Raw genomic sequence first — 23394 nt, 5'->3', positions numbered from 1 at the left:
GAATGATTAGGAAGCATGGCCCTGGACCAGTGAGGTGTTGCCTTGCCTGACATTCTAGCATTTAGGAGGCAGAGGCAGGAGGATCAGGAGTTGAAGACTAATCTGGGCTATATAGTGAGTTCTAGCATAGCATGGTCCATAGTGTGAGATATTGTCTTTAAAAAAGGGGGGGAGGGGCTGGAGAAATGGATCATAGTCAAGAACTACACTGCATTTCCAGAGGACCTGAGTTAAGCTCCCAGCACTCATGTCAGGAAGCTCACAACTGCTTGCAATTCCCAGAGCACACACTTACACAGACATACACATAAATAAAAATAAATCTTAAAAAAGAGAAACAAGCAATCAAAGCAACACACACACACACACAGAGAGAGAGAGAGAGAGAGAGAGAGAGAGAGAGAGAGAGAGAGAGAGAGAGAGAGAGCGCCCTGGAAAATAACCAAGAACAGGTAAGAACCGTATGTTTTCTGGGCCTGGCACTTTAGACTGGAGTCAAGATGAGGAGAACAGAAGTCTCTGTTGGCAAAGCACACGGCTCTGAACCCAACCTGTTCCACTTTCTCATCTACAGCTTGAGTGAAGAGAGGGCACACATGGCAGGTTTGATGGTGATAAAATGGGAAGCCTCTGAGATTACAAAGATCTTGATAGGTTGAAATGATCGGGTAAAACACAAGGTACAACTAAGGGTGGGACACAAAGCCTGGTGCAGATTTTAAAGAATCTACTGCACAAATAGAGAAGAGAGTTAAATGAGGCTCGTATGAAAAAGACCTGGGGCAGTGGTGCAGAGCGCTGGGCCACAGATGTGTTTGGTTTGGCCTTTGCAGTGTTTAGGAAAAACACCAAGCCAACATTTAAGAGCTAGAAGAGGCACAGAAAAACCCAGATTCCTGGCTTCTCTTGAAAAACTGATAGATCTGGCAACTGTGGGTCTACATTCAGACCTGACCACAAGTGGGCTACAATCGACATGTGGCTGTCCCGTTGAGACCTGGCATTCACTCTCCCAAAGGAGACATACATGAATCACATACTCTGCTTAGATTGCTTCCTTATCTTCAAGGAAGGCCATCCTTGCAACCCTCAACATGAGGGCTGTAGGACACTGACAATCAGTGAGGTCAACAAGGTGATGTGGCTGCCGGGAAGCCTATGAAACCCCCAGGGAGCAGGAGAACAGTATCTTCAGGGGTGCCACTTAACTTCTGAGGAGCTGCACCCTCCACCCCCAGAGAATCTAGAAAAATCACTGTCTTCCCTTCAGAAACATGCTTATCCATATAAAATGTAGTTAATTTCAGGGTATTGACAAACCCGATGGTAACAGAAAGGAGTTATCTGAATGAAACACCTCGATCTTCATCAGGCCAGGTGTGGCTGCCTGCTAGACTCCATCACTCTCACCTGAGAGACTAGCTGGTCTTCCCAGCCATCTGCCTGGAATTCTGCCACAACTGCACGTGGCTTGAGGATCTCAGGAGGAGGCAGAGAATATAGGCTGGTGACGGTTAATTAAAGTGGTGCTTCAACATATGTTGCTATGGGGAAGCCATCATCTGTGTTAGATGAAGACTTTCAAGTGTGGATGCTTTGGGTCACCCACACACCTGCCAGTAACCCCTCATCCATGCACTGTACATAAATTCAATAAACTCATCTGTTCCCCAGGGTGAACTCTGGGGACCTTACGAGGAGGGGTAGATTGTGGCCAGTGCCTCCCCAGAGAAGGAATTCTCACAACAGGGAGATAGAGCACTCCTCTGCATGTTCCCACAATGTCTATTCCTAGGGATCACACATTAAAGGGGATGCTGACAAACCCCATTCAGAGCAAAGAACAGAACAGTGAACGCTCTGGAAATTACATCAGAGTTAAGGAAGTTCAGGATGGCTATGTTAGAAAAGGAACATGACAGTCATTCTAAATGGAAGAAGCTGTAATAGGAACAAGGATTAGGTGTACCACGGTCCAGCTGGCAGAACTGAAACTGATGCGGGCCACAGCAAATATACTTCCCTATTCAGTTCAGTCTAAGAGAGAAGTTTATTCCAATTAAAGCTGAACACATCTGGAAGAGTGTGTTCTGTGGGCCGATGCAGTTGTCATCTCCCCATCTCACATATATCCATACTTCTGCAGAATCAGAAACTGTCAGAGAAGCTATCTAAAGTATTTTCAATTGGGTGGAAGCTCACACCACAATTGTCTACAGCTTTTTCCACATGTGAATTTCAGTGAGCAGAGGCACTGGGGAGGGTGGTAATAATTCTGTTCCCTTCCTAAACCTCAGCCAGGCTCTGCTCAAAGAAACAGCCATGCTGTACCCAAGCTGCACAAAGAAACAATAGCACAGGCTGACCCGGCATTGGTGATTCTCAGTGAGCTTCCTGGGAACTGCTCAAGCTTTGGCCCCTCTTGATTTCAGTGCCAGCCTTTCCCTCCCCTAACCTGCTCTGAAATTCACCACTAGCTACTTTCCAGTTGTCTGCTTCCATTCTTGGGAAGCTGCATGAATTTCTGAGCACATCAGAGCATGAACTGGCTCACTTTATCCACACATTTCCAACATTTGAACATCAAATTAAGGTTTTGGACTGATGATCTCAACAGACGAAAATGGGGAGGACTAAGTGCCACAGGAACTTTGTAAGAGCATTGTAGTTCGATTAGAATAGGTCACAGGCTAGATCACTACATGCTGGCCCACAGGAGAGGTGGTCAACCAAAGGCTCTCCAAAATGTTTAGTAAGCAGATTGCTAACCAAGCAGCTGGTATTCCAGAAACTAAAAAACAGCCTTATTGGATCTTCAATTTAAAAATCTGTCCAAATATTTTAAATTATTTATGTGCATATGCCTGTGTCTATGTGTAGGTTTGTATAGGGAGTGCAGTGCCCACTAGAGGCATCAGATTCCCCACAGTTGGAGTTATAGGTGGTTGTGAGCTGCCCAAGTTGGGTACTAGGAACCTCAGGTCCTCTGAAAGATCAACAAGCACTCCTTGTTGATCATCACTCCAGCCCATGATTTATTTATTTATTAGGTATTCATTTCCAAGACAAGGTGTCATTATGTAGTCCTGACTGGCCCAGAAACAGGCTGGTCTTGGATTCAGAGATCCTCCTACTTCTGTTTCCTGAGTGCTGGGATTAAAAGGTGTGCTACCATGCCCAGCCCCAAACAATAAAAAAGAAGTGTTTTCAGGGTTGGGGAGATGACTCCATTGGTAAAGTTTCAGTGAAGGGACATGAGGACCTGAGTTTGGCCTCTAGCACTCCCAAATGTATCTGTGACCCCAGTGCTGGGGAGGTGGGTATCTGGGGCTTGCTGTCTAGCCGGCCTAGCTCAATCAATGAGCTCCAGGTTCAGTGAGAGGACCTTGCATCAAAAGCAAGACCACCACACAGTAGTGCACACACCACACACATGCACAATACATACACCAACACAAAAGAACATTCCTGCTAACCAGCAGCGGCACGAAGGCCTAACGAGCTGAGATCAATACTGGAACCCACTACCCTCCTCCACAACAATAAATCACTGAAAACGTCTTCTAAGAGCTCGTGAAAGGCATGTCTGGAGGCATGAACCTGTAACCCTAGCACTTGAAAGGTAGAAGTAAGAGAGTTTTAAGGCCAGAAAGTATTGCATGAGACCCAGTCTCAAAAAAACAAAACAACAACAACAACAAAAAAAACCAAAGGAACAAACAAAAAACCCAAATAAAAAAGCAAACAAGCTCAAAGAAGACCCCACGATGTGCAATAAGGCCAAATGCTTGCTTTACACAGGTTGACAAGCGGCTCAGGGGGCTGCAGAGATTCCATCTAGGAAGGGAAGCTTCCCTTTGTTCCCACTGCTGCCTCCTGAGTGTTCTCAGCCTCTGAAGAAACAAGTTCTGAAAGCAAACTGCTCATGTTCCACGGAAGAGGGGAGCATGGGGCCTCCTGACCTATAAAACCCAATATTCTGGCATATCCATAATCCCCTACTTTGGGCCGGTCAGCTGGAGACTCCCTTCAGCAAGCCACCCTCTGGAGTCAAGCTGTCATTCCTAGGAGCTGACAAGGACAGAACCAAGCGCACTCTGCTGAAGAAAGTCTCCATTTGAGCTGGCATTTCAATCTGCTGGAAGAGACAGATGGAGGGGATGACAGGAAAAGTGATTATTTCTTCTGGGCTTCCTCTCTGTCTGGATTCTAAGGAGACAACACAAAATTCCATCATAGACTGAAATGCGATCTAAACATTCTTGAAAATGTGATCTTGCTCTCTGAAACACGAGCTGCCCGGCTGACAACCTGTGACCCTTTTCCAAGGGAAGGTGGGGAGAGGCATTCCTGAGGCCTACCCCCTTCTGGGGTTTGCTCCCCATTGCTCCCCCATGCTGCTCTTTCATGGCTCACAAGTTAAAACGTAAGCAGCTAGGACATGTACGGACATAGCATGACCCAACAAGAAGTTCCGATGAATCACCAGCTCTCTTTTCATGTTCTGAGGACCTTCATCACCCGGGACTCTCCCAAGTGTTTTAAGGTTTCTGCAAGCCCTTCTAAATGTAGGCTGAATCACAAAATACAGCAGTGCTATTCCAAGCAGCAGTAAACTGGGCCTATTCACACACAAACCATGGGCTGGAGATGCAACTTGGTGATAGAACTACGCACAGTTGCCTAGCATTCAGGAAGCCCCAGTCTTATCCCGAGCACTGAATACCCCTCACCAAATCAAACTTTATATCACCTAAAGCATGACTAAAATGAAGCTTTTGCAGCCAAGGGCAAGAGTGTTTGTCTATTCGCAATGAATGAACTAAGACATACCAAATGTTCACTGCAGCTGCATGAAGGACTGCCTGGACTCAAGTGTAAGATGAAAACGATGGTTCCTGCTTTCAAGGAGCCTACAAAAGAGCCAAGGGGCCAAGAGCTATTCATTAGTAAGTCAAGGGAGACCACGGACTCAGGAGGCCAGGCACAGCGGAGGGCTGGGGGTGACAAGTGACAAGCAGAAGTACACACATCTGTTTCTCCTCTGCAGATGAAGAGAGGGTCAGATGAAGGTCAAGTCTCCGTGGGCCCAAAATTCTGAATCCTTGGGTGTTTTTCAGATGGGATAAATAAAATATTATGAAAAAATTAGCATTTGAGTTAGCCCTTAATGCGTAAAGTTTTGAAATTTAAAAACTGGAAGAAAGGGAGACAAAACCAAACCAAAAAAGCCCACTTCAGGCCTTAGTAGTGAGAAGTGATTATTGATCTGACAGGTCTGGATTCCCTGCTGAGAGGCAAACTTGAGAGGGATTGTCTAGATCAGGCTAATAAACCAGGAAGACCCACCCTAGATTCTATGGGCTGGGGTGCTAGACTGAATAGAGTAGAAACTGAACTCAGTAACAGCACTGACCCCTCTCTGCCTGACTGTGGATGCAGTGTGACTCAGTTCCTGCTGCCGTGGCTTCTGGGTCAGGATGGACTGGATCCCCTCCGAGTAGAGTCAGAATAATCCCTTCCTCCCTTAAATTGCTCCCTGTTGGGTGTTTCGCCACAGTGGTGATAATGAACACAGGACCAGAGAACTGCACAGGCATGGGTCAGAAAGCAGGCGGCATGTGGTGGAGCAGGAAGTTTTCCTTGCTTAGAACAAAGGAAGAGACAGAGTTGGAAACGTCGACGGCAGCCTCAAGCAGCAAGTAAGGGAATATGCCCGACTTCACTGGCATGTCAGAAGATAGCGTGTTCTGAGAGGCCAATGCCATGACCAGACATGAGAAATGGAAGCTAATCAGCAAAATGAGGGAACCTTCCTCCTCTCTATACTTCTAAGGTCCTATTTACATAGGACCTGATAGACGAGAACAAAGTAGTGAACACTAAGATCCTGGGAGAGTCCAGGAAACAGGATGTCTTAAGGAGTTAACACAGCAACAGACAGCGGTGATGAGAAAAAGGATGAAGACGGGCTACATGCTGGCAGAAAACAGAAGGGTATGTCAAGAGGGAAAAAATGACAGCCATAAAATGTAGGAAAGCAGAAATGGATAAAACTAACAATGGGGCTGGGGCAATGGCTCAACAGGTAAGGTATTTGGTTCTCAGTCCCCAGCACCTACGGAAAAGCCAGGTGCAGCAATGCACACTTGCCATCCCCGCACTGGGGTGCAGAGACAGAAGGATCTGTGCGGGCTTGCTGGCCAGTTTAGTCAATTGGTGAGCTCAAGGTTCCGTGAGCTGCTCTGCCACACAAGGGGGCTGAAGATGGCTCAGCGGTTAGGAGCACTTAATGCTCTTGAAGAGGACCCAAGAAGCTGGCAAACACGGCTCTGACAGGTCTTGCCCTTCTCTCCCATCCCCTCTGCCTGTTTTAGACAGTTAGGTTACATTCCTGGAGCCAGTCCCTTCTTTAGCCACTTCCTTCTTCTGAGGCTAACTACCAAGGTCCAGCAATCAATGTATTGAAGTCCAGCAATTAAAAGCCCCCTTCAACTCATTTAATTAATGTGCCCAATCAAAATTAAACACTTCATCCTGACACGGGGCTTCCCATTTTACCTTTAAAAACCACCATTTGCCTATGGGCTAAGTCTGTCTCCTCTCTATCCAGACAGTTCTTTGTCTTTCGGGACAAATATCCCTGCCCTGTCTCTCTTGTTCCCTTCCCCTTCTCCCTTGTCCTCTATCTTCTGTTTTTGTCTCTTGTTTCTTGCCCTCTGTCCCTCTGGGACAAATAAATCTTAGTGCTGAGAATTTGGTTGTGGGGGTCTGGAGCTGATACTCTTCCTTTCACTGAGTCCAGTTTCCAGCACCCATCTGGTGGCTTACAACCATCTGTAGCTCTATTCAAGGGGTGTGACACCCTCTTCTGACTGACATATGTGCACCAGGTACATACATGATGCACATACGTGAGGCAAAACATTCATGCACATAAAATAAAAATAAATATAAAAAACTTCAAATAAATAAAAAGCAACAATACCAACAACAACAAAACCAACTAAAAAATGTAAGAGTCAAGACACCTTTGAGGGCTGGAGAGATGGCTCAGAGGTTAAGAGCATTGCCTGCTCTTCCAAAGGTCCTGAGTTCAACTCCCAGCAACCACATGGTGGCTCACAGCCATCTGTAATGAGGTCTGGTGCCCTCTTCTGGCCTGCAGGCATACACACAGACAGAATATTGTATACATAATAAATAAATATTAAAAAAAAAAAAAGACACCTTTGAGCCCTTAGCTGCAGGAACGGGGATGTTGCCGCTGAGGAAATGTGTACCTAGAATTGGACTCTGTCTTACACTCTAACCCTGAGCAGTCTAAGAGCTGTTTACAGAAGTTGTACTACACTATACTGTACTATAAACCGTCACAGAGCTGGTCACGGCAGGCTGCAGTTGTAATCCCAAGAACTCAGCAGGCCAAAGTGGGAGAACTGGGAGTTTGAGGCCAGCCTCGGCGATGCAGTTAACACTGTCTCAAAAACACCAAGGGCTGGGCCGTGGCTCAGTGATCTAGGGTGCACAAGGCCCTGGATTTGATCCCCAGTGCTGCAAAAAGCTGAGGAGGACAAACAAGAGGAGTGGACATCCCAACAGCGCACAGCTGACACCGCAGAGGGGAAAGGCGTGCTCAGCACTGTTGCCATGACAGCCACCTCTGACATACAGACTCCAGGTAACATCTGCCCTTGGGAGAGAAGAGTACCTCCTCTCCACAGGCTTCTTCCCCCTTTACCCCCTCGCAACGGTCCTCTGTAGTGAGGAGGAAGGAACTACACCACACTGAAATAAATGAACGTAGCCCTGCTGGATGGTGGGACAGGCATGAGGAACCATGGCTGCCTCGCAGCAACCAAACTGACAGACAAAAGCAGGGGCTAGAGGTAGGCCCAGGACATAGGGCATGTCGTGTCTGTGAGGGTGAAAAACTAGGACCCTTCCGTTTGTCCATTATAGCCTGCAGGCTGCTGTTCCTGAGTGAGCTGTGTATTAATACATGGTCTGGTCTGGAGGACACTGAGTGAGAGATCATGGCTGGTCTGGAGACCCTTGTCATGGTGAGGCTTCCTGCTGTATATGGACAGACTAATAAAGTTCAAACAAACTGAGCCACATTTTGGTCACGTGGGGTTTTAGTCTCTATGAAATTAAGGATGGTAACTAATGCAAAGGAATGTGTCACTTACTTGCCTTCCATCCTGCCCCACATTTGTCTGACCTCTTACGACAGTCCGGATATTGTCATCCAGTCTCCTGGAAAGAAAAAAGGTAGGATACAAGTCATTCAAACAAACTCAACTCTGGGTAAACCAAAAGAAACAGAAAATCAGTAATTCACTCATCAACGTTCGCTGATTGCAACTATTTAACGCAGGAAACCACATGAGCACAGGCAACAGAAGAATGAGGCCTCGGACCAGGGGGCCACCACAATACAAGAAGTCACCACCAGTGCAGATTTAGGATTACCTTTGCTTAAAAACTAGTGAGTGAGTTCATATTCAGAAGCTGGCTGAAAGGACCAATAAAACTGTAAATGGTTTTCACAGAGTAAATCAACAATGACAAAGTTACAGATGTTTTAGAGAAATAAGCCTGCAAATCCAAATTAGCAACCGCAAAATCCCTGCTTTGGTGACCTTAAAGAAGTAAAGAGCTGGTGTAATTCATGCAATCAGTGCTTGCTCTTCGTGCTCTGATGTGCAGCCTGTCAGAGGCAGATCTATGGCTTCCGGGATGTCTTTTCCCAGGGGCTCAGCAAGGGCTTCTGCGTGGCGCCTCCACCAGAGGAATTTCTATCAGCCGGCTTCATTTTGCACTTGAAGAATCTATTTAAGGTATGGTAACAGGAATGCAGGAAATAGCTAGCTGACAGGGCTCTCTGGATTGCCAGGATGTTTCTACTTTCTATATAGACTCTGGTAACTTTAAGGTCTCTTCTAGAGTCATTACAGCTGAAGCCAACAAAACAAGGCTTTTTAAAAAAAAATTTACTTATTTTATTATTTTATGTGTGTGAATGTTTTGCCTGCATGTATGTATGTGTACCATGTGCATGCCTAGTGCATTTAGAGGTCAGAAGGTGTGAGATCCCTGGGACTGGAATTACAGATGGTTGTGAGTAGCAATGTGGATACTGGTAACCAAACCCAGGTCCTCTGCAAGAGCAACAAGTGATCTTAACCCCTGAGCCTTCTCTCTAGCTTACCCTCGTGTTTCCTAAGGCACCCCTAGGACAATACATTTATAGGCCAGTGCCCTATACTGAAAGATCTAAAGAATGTTAGGGAAACAAACTTATCTTCCAGACTCAAAATGAATGTTTTCCATTTTCAAAATGAGTTTTCTCACCAAAAATCAAACAAAAATAAGATGGGCGTGGTGGCACACACCTTAATTCCAGCATTCGGGAGGCAGAAGCAGGCAGAAGAAGCAGGCAGTGCTCTGAATTGGTCTACAGAGTGAGTTCCAGTACAGCCAGGGACTTCACAGAAAGACCCTGTCTCAATTAAAAAAAAAATCTCCAAAATATATTTGAAGCGTACTTAGATAATACAAATTCCTAAACCTAGACCTGGATAAGCCAGAACAAGGCCACTGGGCAGGAGGAACCTGATGATAACATGGACAGGGTCTTTAATTCTGGACCACATTCAAGTCAACCGGCAAATCCAGTACCACTGTTCCGGGTAACTAACAGGTATAACCCCATCTCCAATTCTGAGTCATAGCACTACAAAAGGTAGGCCTAGTAAAGAATAAAACTATTAAATATTGTAGAAAAGTTCTTGCCTCCTTTGAAAGTTAACTCTTTCTCCTCCTCCTCTTCCTCCTCCTCCTCCTCCTTCTTTCTTTCTTTCTTTCTTTTTTTTTTTTTTTGATAAGGACTCATGTATCCCAGGCAGGTCTCAAACCTTGAACTTCTGACTGTCTCTCCTCTAGCTCCCACATGCTAGGACTAGAGGTGTGTGCACCCACTCCTGGTTTATGGGTTTGTGGCATGCTTAGGACTAAATCCAGGGCTTCATGGATGCTGGGTTAGCACTCTACTGAATTACATCGCCAGCCCCGATGAACTGATTTGTTTCGTTTTGTTTTAGAACAGGGTCTCACTGTACGGTCCTGGCTGGCTGGGAACTCACTATATAAAACAGGGTGACTTGGATCTCAGAGATCCCCTTGAGTTTACTCCCAAATGCTGGGGTGAAAGGTGTGCACCACCACAGCCTGTCTGATGACCACTTTTTTAACAGTCTGTTCCAGTTTCCTTCACTATGTGTGGGAAGTTAAACCCTGGCCAAAGAACTGAGCTCCTTGCCATAGAGTTTGCATGAAAACCCACAAGAAACAAATATTTTTAAATTTGAGATTTTAGAGCTTTCATCAAAAAAATGTGATTCAGATACGAATAAATTAACATGCTTTTTTAATTAACAATCATATGGTGTTACTTACCTTATTTTCAGTCTAATTTTGTTCACGACATCATCTATGTTTGCCAGAGACTACAATGAAGAAAAAAGAGTGCTGGCTGTTAGTCCACTTCCTGGGGTTCTCTTTCACAGGGAAATGATGATACCTCAAAGTTTAATCTTGATCCTACATTTAATTCTTTAAAAAAAAATCATCCTATTTTAAAAATTGACTTTGGTTTTGTGTATATGTGCACATGTGTGTATGTACATATGCATGTTTGCACAGACTGTGAGCACACAGATGTGCAGTCTTCCTCAGTCACTCACTCTCCACCTTACATGTTGAGGCAAGGTCTCTCACTGGACCCAGAGCTCAGCAATTCATCTAGTCTTCCCTTCTAGCTTGCTCTGGAGACCCCTGTCTCCACCTCCTGACTGTTGAGATTACCATCATGCTCAGAGTCTACATGAGTTCCAGGACAGACAGCGTGGCAAGAGAAACCCTGTCTCAAACAAAAAACAAATTACATACCTCTCTATAAGACGTTACCCTTCACTAAAAAAATAAGTTATTTTTATGGATGTATATGCGTTAGGAAAATGTCTGGAAAACTGTAAGATGCCAGTGGATGGAATCTAGAAAATCTGAGTTAGTAGCTTAAGGGAAGGAATAATTTCAATGTTTCTTCTTTTTGCCTCTGAGTTTTTGCCTACATTCTAATTCAGTTAGAATGACTGTCACAGGTAAAACAAATGGACCTAGAGAGAAAATGTGGTGCAATGGTGCCCCCTGGTGGAAGATGGAAAGGACAGCAATTTTCTAATTCCCCTTTCTTCTCCAACAGAAACTTTCTCAGGAGGAACTATGCTTATAAATTGCTTCTGGCTCTCTGCTGACAGGAGGAAGCCAGAAGCCTTCCAGGAACAGACCTGAGGCGCCACAGTAGTCTATCCACATCTCTCCTTTTAAGCCAAGGTTTACTCTCAACTTTCAGAAATCCAAGAGCAGTCAGAGAGAGAAGGTGAAATTCAGAAAAGAAAAGCTGCTTTAAATGGGCAATCCAAGGCAATGGGGTGAGTTTAGTCCTATTGTTAGGTTCATCCCCTCAAACTGGGATGCTTGTGACTGGGTGTGATTTAAATCACCATCACTGTAGGAACAGCCAATGAGTTGCCCAGGACCTGTGCCTGGCCCACCTCCGCCACTGCCAACTCGCTAAAGGACAGCTCTTCAATCTCCCTGAGTTTCTAAAAGGAAAAAAAATGGGTGTAACAGTTCCTGGCCTGCTAACTCTGCTGGAACCCACTCTTAAAACAACAACAATGACTGTCTCTTGAGTGCTGGGATTAGGTGTGCATATATTCTTTAAAATATTTTTATATTTTAATATAATATACCATATTATATCAAATATATACTATAGTATACTTCAGTATATATTCTTTCTATTATGTTTTAAAATGCTACTGTACATCTGCATAATTATCTTGGGTGATTCTTAGAAAACAGTGCTGTAGCTTAACCAAGAACTTCTTGTCTAAGGACTATCACATTCAGGAAATGTGTATAGAGTCTTTAAAATATTTTGTAGGGGTGGGGGGAACTAGAGAGATAGCTCATCAGTTAGGTGCACTTGCTGTTCTTCCAGAAGACCTGAATTCAGTTCCCAGCATCATGTCAGGCACCTCATAATAGCCTGTAAATCCGGCTCAAGGGACTCTGACAACCGCTTCTGACCACTGCAGGCACCGAGCACACATAATATACAGAGACACACATACATGCATAAATAAAAAATAAACATTATTAAATTTAATTTACTTGTGTGCGCATGTGCACATGCGCACAAGTACCATGGCTTAAGTGTAAAGGTCAAAGGACAGTTTGTGAGTCTGTTCTCTTCTGTTATGTGGGTCCTCAGACTTAGTGGCAGGTGTCTTTCCCTGCTGAGCCTTCTCACCAGTCCATGTATATAATCTTTTCTCTTCCTCTGTCTCTCTGCCTCTCTCTGTCTCTTTGTCTATCTGTCTGTCTGTCTGTCTGTCTGTCTCTCTCTCTCTCTGACACACACACACACACACAAGTTTTAAAAAATGTTTTAAAACCTGGTTGTGGTAGTGCATGCCTTTAATCCCAGCACTCAAGAGGCAGAGGCAGGAATATCTCTGTGAGTTCAAGGCCAGCCTGATCTACAAATCCTGTTCTAGGACAGTCAAGGTTGTTACACAGAGAAATTCTATCTCAAAAAAACCAAAAACACCACCACCAACAATTTATGTTAGTACTAAGGGGCTGGAGAGATGGCTTGTGATTAAGAGCACTGGCTGCTCTTGCAGAGGACCCAGATTTGGTTCCCAGCATCCACACTGGTGGCTCCCCACATCTGTAGCTCTAGTTCCAGGGGATCCCACACCCTCTCTCAATACTGTCTTCTGGGCTCTGACACATGTGGTGTACTTACATGCAGGCATAAAACTTATATACATAAAATAAAAATGTTTTTAATTAGTATTTGAGAAATCTGAATGATGGCAGTTAGGAATTTGTCATCACACCTTTCTAAATCAGGGACACTACCAAAATTAATATGGTTTATATACTCATGTATAATTATGTATATAGTGGATATAATTATACATTATAAAATTGTTTTAATTACAAATATAAAATATTTATAAGGTATTTAAAATTGTTAAAACATATACATGACCAAAAATCTAGACGGTAAGAGCGTGCAGTGAATGCAGGCTTCCGCTTGCCCTGTGCTGCCTGACCGCAGCTTCTCCACTTTCTCAGTCTGAGTAAAGAGCACATCCACCCAAGGGTAGACTGGTCCGTGCCTTTCACTCAGCACGTGCTGGGAGGACACTTCACACCAGTGATACTGACTGCACCGCAGTGCCATTTCTTGAATTTGATAGTCCTGAGACAGGAAGGTCTCGGTTAAACCACAACACTGTTTTCTAAGAGTCGCCCAAAATAATTATGCAGGTGTACACCTGCATTTTAAAATCAGAGGGGAGTGAGACGGCTCAGCAGGCAGAAGAACTTGCTGTGCAAGCCTGCCAAGTGTGATTCCCGGCTCCTCCAGTGGATGGGGAGAATGAACTCCAAAAGCTGTCCTCTGACTTCCAGGAGCACACTGGAGCAAATAGGCCTGCACACACACATGCATACAAAAATAAACAGCAAAGACCTGGAGACAAGGCCCATTGCAAGAAAAAGATTAGGTCATAAGGGCATATTTATCTGATGGCCCTTCTGCCATCCCTAGAAACACTGGACAGGCAGGTTAGAAGACAACAAGGACCTGGCAGTCCACGGTCATCAAAAGAACAGAAAAGAGGAGTCAGGGCATAGCTCAGTGGTAGAGCACTTGGCTAGCATGCATGAAGTCCTAGATTCAATCCCTAATTCTCCCGCCCCCTTTCTCTGTCACTCACTCAAAAAGATCCTACACTTCATTAGCTGATAAACTCACAGTCTTCCAATGGACAGGCATGAGGGAGAGGAAAGAGTGCTAACCTTTAGTGTGGTCACTTCACAGAAATTCTTTTCCTTCACCCCCTGAGCTGTATGAGGCACACAATCCTCCTCCTCCAGGTTGGTTAATAAAATTCAGGAAGTCGATTCTGACAGGACAGATCTTTGTCTAAAGTTGTGGAGATCTTATTCTATTCACTGTTCATACATACCTACATCGATATCTAGATATCAATAGATCGGATAGACAGACAGACAGATCCATCCTTGGGCTTGTTTTAGGTGCTGGTGCCTGGTGCACACTGAGCTACATCCCCAGAGCATGCTACCTAGGTGCAATGATTGACCTTCCTTTCCACCAGTGTCTGAGGGAGCTGACAAGCCCCAAATTCAGCACAGCCTTCAATGACATGGGAGTCTTCCCTGGAGCTGGAGGAAAGGCCCGAGGGAATGCAGCGACTGTACACATCACTGGAAGATATACATCTTCTCTGACAATTCATCTGGTTTTATGGTAATGGGGTTGTACTGTTAAATGTATCCATGACTGAAACCTATTTCCTTCATTCTGATAATCCAGGAAATGGCCGTTTCCTCGGGAAGGTGTACGTGCTGTGCGTATTCCGTCCTGCTCTTCTTTCTAGGAAAACTGATGCTTTAAGATATGAATCCGGGGGCTGGAGAGATGGCTCAGTGGTTAAGAGCATTGCCTGCTCTTCCAAAGGTCCTGAGTTCAATTCCCAGCAACCACATGGTGGCTCACAACCATCTGTAATGAGGTCTGGCGCCCTGTTCTGGCCTTTAGGCATACACACAGACAGAATATTGTATATATAATAAATAAATAAATATTAAAAAAGAAAAGTATTGTCTTACTTATAAAAAAAAAGACATGAATCCAGGGAACTTGTCACCTAGGGTTTGTTTGTTCTTTTTTTTTTTTCCTTTTCTCTTTTTTCTTGATAACAAAGACTCAGAGCATATTGAGATCAGTAAAACTTCTCTTTTTGTAATTATTTTTTTAGACATGATTTTGCCATTAGACAAGGCTGGCCTTAAATTCATGACCCTCCTACAGTAGGGTTCCAGGTGTGTACCAGAGTTAAAATGTCAAAAAAAGTTTATTTGGTTTATTTAATGTGTCCGCATCTTCAGATAAACTCTCCTCCAGCCCCACCAAATTAGGCAGAGGAAGCACTTTTACTGAGTAAATGAATGAATGCATTTTACCTACATAGACCTCTACTTAATCCCTTCACGCACACACTGGGCGGCTCCATGTCATGTTGTGATCTCTCCATCCAGCCTCTTCACGAGGCTCTCAGCATCTCTGATGGTCTCTGCATCACTCCTCACTTGTCCTCCGGCTCCTCCTGTAGAATGACCTGCTTCCCTGTCTTCCTGCCTTTACCTCTGGCTAGAGCAGTGTTTCACTAGACTGCCACAGGCCTGCTCCTCTGTCTCTTAGGTCTCGGTATAAGAGGAGCCGCCTCAGAGCGAGCCTCCCTTTAGGCTCTTTTAAAAGGCCCCGTCCAGGCCACCATGTTTGGCAGCTACATTTGCTCCCAGCAGATCGTCAGCCATACTGGATCACTTCTTGTTGATTTATTCCTTGTCTTCCTTCCCACACTGCACCCCATGAGACCGGAACTAATGTGCATGTTGCCCATTTCTCTCTAGTTTCTTAAACAGTCTCCAGTACCTAGTGTACTCCATAAATGACCGGGAGTCTGGCTGGCTGGCTGAATAAACGGACCCTTCGAGAACTGGCTGACAGCTCCTGGGTTCTGATCTTCCTAAGAAAGTTCTTGTCTCTGCACCGTACTCCAGTGTCCCTTCCGCTTGGATCACACACACCTCGGTGGCAATGATGCGTTCCCGTGCCCAGAACAGTGACTGACAGCACATGAAAGTTGCCCAGTAAACATCTGCTTAGTGAAGAAATGAAAAACCCAAAGTCATCTGTCACCCAGTGCCAGTGAGGCAGAGGCAATAGGAGCATTCTGGCTATACAGTGAAGACCATGCTGGGCTATATTAGACCCTGTCTAGAAAGAAAGAGAGAAAAAGGATGGCAGGAAGGAAGAAGGGAGGGAGAGAAGGTGGGCGGGTGGGCCAAAGTCTACCTGGTCTTCCCTAAATTTTCTGGCTTCTAACTCTGGATTACTGTAAGAAAACCCCATCTAGGCAAATCACACAAGAGAATATAAGCAAAATGTCTACAACTTTACATTTTAAATGTTGCTTTGCAAGTTGGAGTTTATCCTGCCTGCCTTGCTCCCACTTTTCCCTCCTATAAGTCCCCAATTTATAACACAGACTTCAGTGAGGGCTGAGGGAGACTCTCACAAACTAGAGGTGCCAAACTTCTCAAACTATGCTCAGCAAACAAAGAACCCCATGCTACTTGGCTAATTGACCCAGTTAGTTACACTTGAACTTAAGTGATTTGAACTTAATGTCATTTGTTTATCACACCAATCACAACACACAAAGCCATCAGGAAGAAGGAAAACCTAAAGCTGTTTACTTACTTGCTCTGTTGGAAACAGAGTATTGATGTACTCAACGGCATTGAAGTCAGCTTGATCAAGAGGATCCTGGCTTGGAAATACCTACGTATTAACAGAAGGTTATTGATTAAAACCATGGTGGACACCACAGATAAGCACAGGTTTATTTGGGCTTTTTTTGTTTTGGTTTTTGTTCCAATTAGAAGGAACAGGACCAGCAAGATGACTCAGGAGCAAAGGTACTAGTCAAGCAAGCCTAGCAACCGGAGTTGGATCCCCAGAATCCAACCTCACAAAGTTGTCCTCTGACCTCCACATAAATGTATGACATGAGCACCCACACACCACATCACGTACACACAGAGAATACTACTAAAACAAGGGAATAAAATTATAAAAATCGGGGATTCAAAATTCAATCTTTGTATTAAACAGCAGGTTCTTGAAGACAAAGCAAAAACAAAATTTCACCTTTTTTTTTTTTGATTTTTCAAGACAGTTTCTCTGTAGCTTTGGAGTCTGTCCTGGAACTAGCTCTGTAGACCAGGCTGACCTCGAACTCACAGAGATTCACCTGTTTCTGCCTCCCAAGTGCTGGGATTAAAGGCGAGCACCACTATTGCCTTGCCCCAAATTTCCAACTTTTTCATTTTATAATGCTTCACATACAATGGATATTTAAGAAAATATGGGACACAGGTATTGAGGAAACACGAGAGGAAAGCCACAAGAAGACAGGAGCCAAGAAGCATCAAGCAGTGCCGGCAACCATCAGAAGCAAGAAGAGCCAACCAAGAGTCTTTCTGAGTCTTCTGAGCGAGTACATGCCTGCAAATGCTGTTTTTTTGACGCTGTTTGTTGTTTTGGTCTTTGAGAGATGAACTATGTAGTTCAGGCTACCCTGCAACTCATTATAAGGCCCAGGCTGGCTTTGAACTGGTCCTCCTTCCTGCCTTAGCCTCCCAAATACTTGGATTACAGGGGTATGCTAGAATGCCTGGCTCCTGCTAATATTTTTGATTCAAGATTTCAGACTTCCAAAACTGCGACAGAAAAAAAAGATATATACACACACCGTTGTATGTCAGAAGAAACCAGTTCTGGGATGAGGACACGATGATTTCATTTAACACCTGCAGAGCTGGGTATTACACACTGAAGATTGCAATGTCAGCCCTCCCACAGTAGAGGACACAGAAACCCTCTCCTGGGCAGCCGCAGTCACGTGAATTTCACCGTTCACTATTTTCTTATTTATGCCTGTGCAGTCACATGTTATGTCACAAAGCCTGCAGCCCAAGCAAGGGGCATTCAAGGTCACCGTCAGTTACACAGCAAGTCTGAAGTAGCCTGAGTGAGTTATAGGAGACTCTGGCTCAAAAAGGAAGGGAGGGAAGAAGAAAGGAAGGGAGGGAGGGAGGGAGGGAGGGAGGGAGGGAGGGAGGGAGGAAGGAAAGAAAGGACTCTCTTTTGATATAACTCTGGTGAAATGTTGTCTATCCAGAGGCCCCAGGTTCAATCCCCAATATTGCAAAAAAAGAAAAAAAAAAGAAAAAAAAGAAAGAAAAAATGTGGGACCTCTGCACACAAAAACAATAAGTATGTGCATATATATGTATATATCGTGGTGCTGGGGACCAAGCCCCCGTGCCTCATCTGTGCTAGGCAATCCTCTACCACTTAAGCTACAGGCTCAGCTTGCCCTGAGAAATCTTTATGCTTCAGATAACATCAAAAGATGGAGAACTGGCATTCTGGTTAGCAAAAGAAAACTATCTTCTAAGAAATATAACTAAGTTTCCTCAAAAGTCACAACTTGAAAAACGGGTAACAGGTGGGTTATAAAAGGCTGGGGCATGGTGTAAGCCTGCAATTGAGAGGTGGTGAGTGTGTGCCCATGTACCAGAGTGCTGGGAGGACCGGAACTCAAGGTCAATCAGCTGGACAGTGAGTGAAGGCTACAGAAGACTGTTTCCAACACAGTATGTGGGGTCAGAGACTGGCAAGATTACTCAGCAGGTAAAACCACTTACACCAAGCTTGAGGACCTGAACTCCGTTCCTAGGTCCCACGTGTTGCAGAAGAGAACTGACTTGACTCCTGCAAGTTATCCTCTGACCTCCACGAGCACTCTGTGGTGCAGATGCATGCACACACACACACACACACACACACACACACGCACACACAAATGTGATAATTAAAAAACAAACAACAATAACAATAAAAACAACAGAAAAGTCGGTGATCCTCTGGGAACCAAATTCTACCAGCTCAAGACATATAAAACTCTGTAAAGCAATCTTGAGAGGAACAGCTTCCTATGAAAAGGGTGAAAGAATCATGGCCAGGTGGTGATGACACACACCTGTGAGTTTGAGGCCAACCTGGTCTACACAGTGAGTTGTAGGGCAGCCAGGGGTACACAGAGCAACTCTGTCTCAAAAAACAAAACAAATACAAACAAACAAAAAAGAATCAGAGAGATGGCTCAAAGTTAAGAACACTTGCTGCTCTTGCAGAAGACTTGGGTCCAGTTCCTAGAACCACACAGTAGCTACTGGCAACTGTCTGTAAGTCCTGTCCCAGGGAATCTGATGCCGTCTGTGGTGCACAGAAACTCACTCGGGCTCACATATATACACAAAATAGTAAATAAGTAATTGTTTTGATTTAAGAATAAAAATGAACGAATCAAAAAGTCTTGCTAAGAAAGGAATTTATGACTTCCATGAAGAGGCAAAGTCAGTGAGAGATGAAGCTTAGTATTTTCCTTAAAAGCTTAGCATTTTCACTTCCGTACTGTACGCCTACGGTGGGAATACACCACGCATAAATGTGAGTACACAATTAATTACATGCGCTCAGCAGAGGGAGTGCTGCAAACAGTGCCCGCCATTGTGAGGGGTATGAGGAAGTAAATGAATTATCCACTTCCTCTAACTGCTCCCAGTTTCTTCATTCCTCTCTTCCTGGCCCTGGGTGTCATCCCAGGCATTAATAAGATTCCACACAACACTATCCTTGACTTAAGCTCCTTCATCCGGTGACACCTATAAAGAGAATGCCTGGCCCCAGTGTCGCAGAGAAAGCACCAGACTTATCAGACAACCTTTATGTAGGCACTGTATTTCATGGGTCGTTTAGAGGATTTCAAGAGGAACATGGCTGTGGTGGTACTCATTTTATGCAATGCCTCTGGAACAGACCTCCGGGTAAAATGTGATTCTGTTATATCAACCCTTAAGTTGCTCTTTATAATGCTATTGTTTAACTAGTTGCAGGATTTTTAGGATTTTGAACAATTAAAAGTAAGGAAAAAAATCTAAATTCATCTTGACATCAAGTGTTTGCTGACTAAACCTTGAAAACGTGAGACTAGAAAATGTAGCCGAGCAGTGGTAGCACATGCCTTTAACAAACATTCAGGAAGCAGAGGTAGGCAGCTATCTGAATTCTGAGTTCGAGGCCAGCCTGGTCTATAGAGTGAGTTCCAGGACAGCCAGGGCTACACAGAAAATTCCTGTCTTGGAAATCAAAAAAAAGAAATAAAAAATAAATGTATCATAAATGATAATAACAACATGATATTCTGATATTTCCAGTTCAAACAGTAATTGACTGATATAATGATCTGTTCTGTCTCTTTAAGAGACAAGCCACCCCCACTCCCTCCCCTGTCGGCTGAGACAGGCTGATCTTCAGCTTCCAGCTGAGTTCCCTCTCTTTTCCATCTCCCTCTTGAAGAGGCAGCTTCTGTCTCTCTTCTCTTTCTGTCCCTCTCTCTGCTCTTCTCCCCTTCTCCCTCTTCCCTTCCGTACTTCCATAACCCACTGAATAAATATCCAACCTTACTCCGCATGGCATGCCTCTCCATGTCTCTGTCTCTTGCCTGCAGCCATTCTGTCTCCCTGCCCTGTATCAGCCACCGCTCCAGGGCCTGCAGCTGTCCCTGCCTGGGACTGGCTGCTCTCCACATGGCCCGCTGCCACCGCTTGGGGACCTGCAGCATTTTTATTAATCCATTTCAACTGTACTGTTTCTGCCATCAGAGCCCAGGAAGTCTAAAACACAACTGGAATGCAGGCATTTCCTGGTTGAAGGAAGCAGGTGCTGCAGGAGCATGGTCCCTGCACCCCAATTTTACCCAATGGGATAGCATCCTTGGGATATAAAGATGTGGTTTATAGGAGTAAGACCAGCATCACCCAGAGCACACATAGTGAATCTTTAAGTGGGACAATATAAGTGCCACAGCATTTAGTACAGTGGCAGACTACTGGACTAAAGGTTTATTATTATTATTATTTATTAATGGTCCACCAAGCGAGTTCCAGGACAGGCAGGGTTATACAGAGAAACCCTGCCTTGGAAAAAAACAAAGAAAAAGCATTAATTGTCCATATATACTAATAGTGGTGTAGAACTAATACGTTATTGGGCAAACTTCCCGACAGTCATTAAGTGGGGCATACTCTTCCCTTTCTTTCTTTTCCACCAGTACTGGGATTGAACCTAGATCCCGTGGCACATGACACAAGCGCTCAGAGATATGCTCTGCACTGAGCCATAGCCCTAGCTCCTAATGTGCCTTTTTCCATCATAAGCCCACGACAATTCCTTTAAGGAAGATCTTTCTCCCTTTATCAAGAACAAAACCTATATGGGGCCTAAACAATTATTTCTAATATCTTTACCATATATTTTAATATACTGAACAAGGAGATTTAGTCAACAAGAGAATTTCTTGTCAGGACGAAAGGACTCTTAGAAATATTCTCCAACGTAAGCCAAATAGCAGATATTCTTAACCTTTTGACATTTTTACTGTATTTATGTGTGTGTGGCCTATGTATGTTGGGGTGAGGGGTGCATAACAGGGGCGACTGACGGACACATGTTCTCGCCCTCTACTCTGGGGTTCCTGGGGGACAGACTCAGGCTATCAGGCATGGTGACAATGCGCCTCTACCCACTGAACCACATCGCTAGCCCTCAACCTTATAATTATGGTAAAGGCCTGTCTTCGCTTGCTTTCCCATTGCTGTGATAATACACCATGACCAAAAGCAACTTGGGGAACAAAAACAGTTTATTTGCCTTACAAGTTACAGTGCATCTCAGCAGAAACCATAGGAACTCTGCTTACTGGTTTGCTCAGCTTGCTTTTCTATACAGCCTGGGCCCAGCTGCCCAGGGATGGCATCTCGCACAGTGGGCTGGGCCATTCTACATCATCAATCAAGGTAATGCCCACTGACCTGCCCATGGGCCAATCCGATGGAGGTAATTCCTCAACTGAGGCTTCCTCTTCCCAGATAACTCCAGCGTGTGCCTCTCTTGCTCGCTCTCTTTTTCACACACACACACACACACACACACACACACACACACACACACACACACACACACACCACCCCATTCTGCCATTTTCTTCTGGAATGAAAGTCTCCTGCTGCCAATTCCAAACCACTGCAAGGGCTTGAGAAAAGAGAGAAGGAGCACTAGTCTGGAAAATGAATGAGGTCTCACAATCTCCCATAACCTGAATTATCCAGTCACGCAGTTTGTCCTAGGTTCATCCTTGTCAAAGGCCCAAACCCGGCAGAGCGTGACAACCCGAGCCTAGAGAGGACGCGTTCGATCCATGAGCTGAGAAACCCGTTTCCACCTCCACCAAAATCCAGACCCCCTCTGCGCGCTGGGCTGCCACCTGTCCAGCCTAGGAGGGTGGATTCCGCCCGGACCCCAAGTCGCTCGGTCCTCCAGAGCTCCCTCCGAGGGGGTGGAGCGCTCACCTGCTCGATGGCTAGTTGCACCTCAGGCGTGAGTTGCAGCACGGCCTCCAGCTCCTCCACAAACTCCAGTTCCTCCTCCTCCATCATCCCGCCGCTCAGCCCCGACGGCCCGCTCCAACCCTGCTCCTGTGCTGTCACCAGGACCCCAGACCTGCAACCCACCAGGTACAGCGCTCGAGAAAGCCGCTACTCCTTCAGCTAGCCGGGCACTTCCGGAGAGCCAGGCACTTCCGGGAACCGGGGGACTCTGGGATAGCGGAGGACTGACCTCTGGAGGCATGGCTGTCAAGTCCCAGGATTATTCCCAGACAGCCCTTAACCACAGGTTCCTGGTCGCCCGTTGCCGGTCCTTCCACCGGTGGAGGCCTTTTCCACCTCTCCCAGGGCGCGTCCCCTCCCCCACTACCGGCGCCTCGGCATCGTGGGAGCGCCCCAGAGAGCCGCAGCCCTAGCAGAGGCGCGACGGATGGACAGCAAGCCCCGCGGGCCACGAAACCGGCGTGCCACCCGCTCGCTGGGCACCCTTGGTAAGGGACAGTATGTGTCCCCCTGCCATCGGGAGTGAAATGACCCCAGCTGGTAAGTGGCAGCGTTGCCAAGGACATTTGAGGTTGGGAGAGCACCTGCTCCTTAGATAAGGATCCACTGGACAGAGTTGTGGGTGGGGGTTGGGGGACAAAGCGACCCAACGCTGGGAATTGTTTTTTGAGACTGAATAATATCTGGCTGCATGTACATCCGTATTTACACTCTTGATAAGCCTATGATCTTGAACAAAGTACTCCCATCTGCCCTGCTTACTGCCACGTTAGGTGGGGTGAGGTGAGCATTAAATATTGGAAGTATTATGCAAATTGAAGCTGGTAGTACAGGAAATGTTAGGATGTCTAACCTTGTACATCACAAAGAGAGGAGCCAGATCACCCTGTGGAACCACTTTTCCAGCAGCCTCTGGAACAATGAGGGAGTTGCAGCCAAGGGAAGGTTGCCTTGCCAGTTCAACATTGTGAAACCCTCGAACTTCTATTATTTTTCGAGATTGCTTCAGGAATATATGTAACTGGCTTTTTTCATTTAAAAAAAAGTTGTAGTATTGGGGATGGAACTTGATTGTAATTTTAGTTTGCCAAAAAATATTTGTGTAAGCAATATAATTTTTAGCCACAAAGAAATGCTTAA

At 45.3% G+C, this 23394-nt stretch overlaps 2 protein-coding genes across 4 annotated transcripts in view; one reads left to right on the top strand and one right to left on the bottom strand.

Annotated features, from left to right (window-relative positions):
- Positions 1–22437, bottom strand: part of Vps53 (VPS53 subunit of GARP complex) — a 132916-nt gene extending 110479 nt beyond the window's left edge. For 2 of the 3 annotated variants that reach the window (XR_012912333.1, XM_075991613.1), the window contains exons 1-4: positions 22216–22437; positions 16439–16519; positions 10462–10511; positions 8193–8259 (exon numbers count right to left, since the gene is read on the bottom strand). Coding sequence is in view for 2 of the 3 variants with exons in the window: in XM_075991613.1 (XP_075847728.1) it covers positions 8193–8259; positions 10462–10511; positions 16439–16519; positions 22216–22302 (285 nt within the window). In the remaining variant the exon portion in view is untranslated. The remainder of the gene's footprint in view (positions 1–8192; positions 8260–10461; positions 10512–16438; positions 16520–22215) is intronic. The other variant, XM_075991614.1, reaches the window with a different exon arrangement.
- Positions 22438–22469: 32 nt separating this feature from the next.
- Tlcd3a (TLC domain containing 3A) overlaps positions 22470–23394 on the top strand; it is a 28293-nt gene continuing 27368 nt past the window's right edge. Inside the window, exon 1 of the mRNA XM_075991611.1 lies at positions 22470–22794. The gene's annotated coding sequence lies outside the window, so the exon portion shown is untranslated. The remainder of the gene's footprint in view (positions 22795–23394) is intronic.

The sequence above is a fragment of the Microtus pennsylvanicus genome, chromosome 11 (genome assembly GCF_037038515.1).
Source record: "Microtus pennsylvanicus isolate mMicPen1 chromosome 11, mMicPen1.hap1, whole genome shotgun sequence".
NCBI lineage: Eukaryota > Metazoa > Chordata > Mammalia > Rodentia > Cricetidae > Microtus > Microtus pennsylvanicus.
The sequence above is the reverse complement of the archived record's forward strand: the minus strand, read 5'-3'. Positions and strand labels throughout refer to the sequence as shown.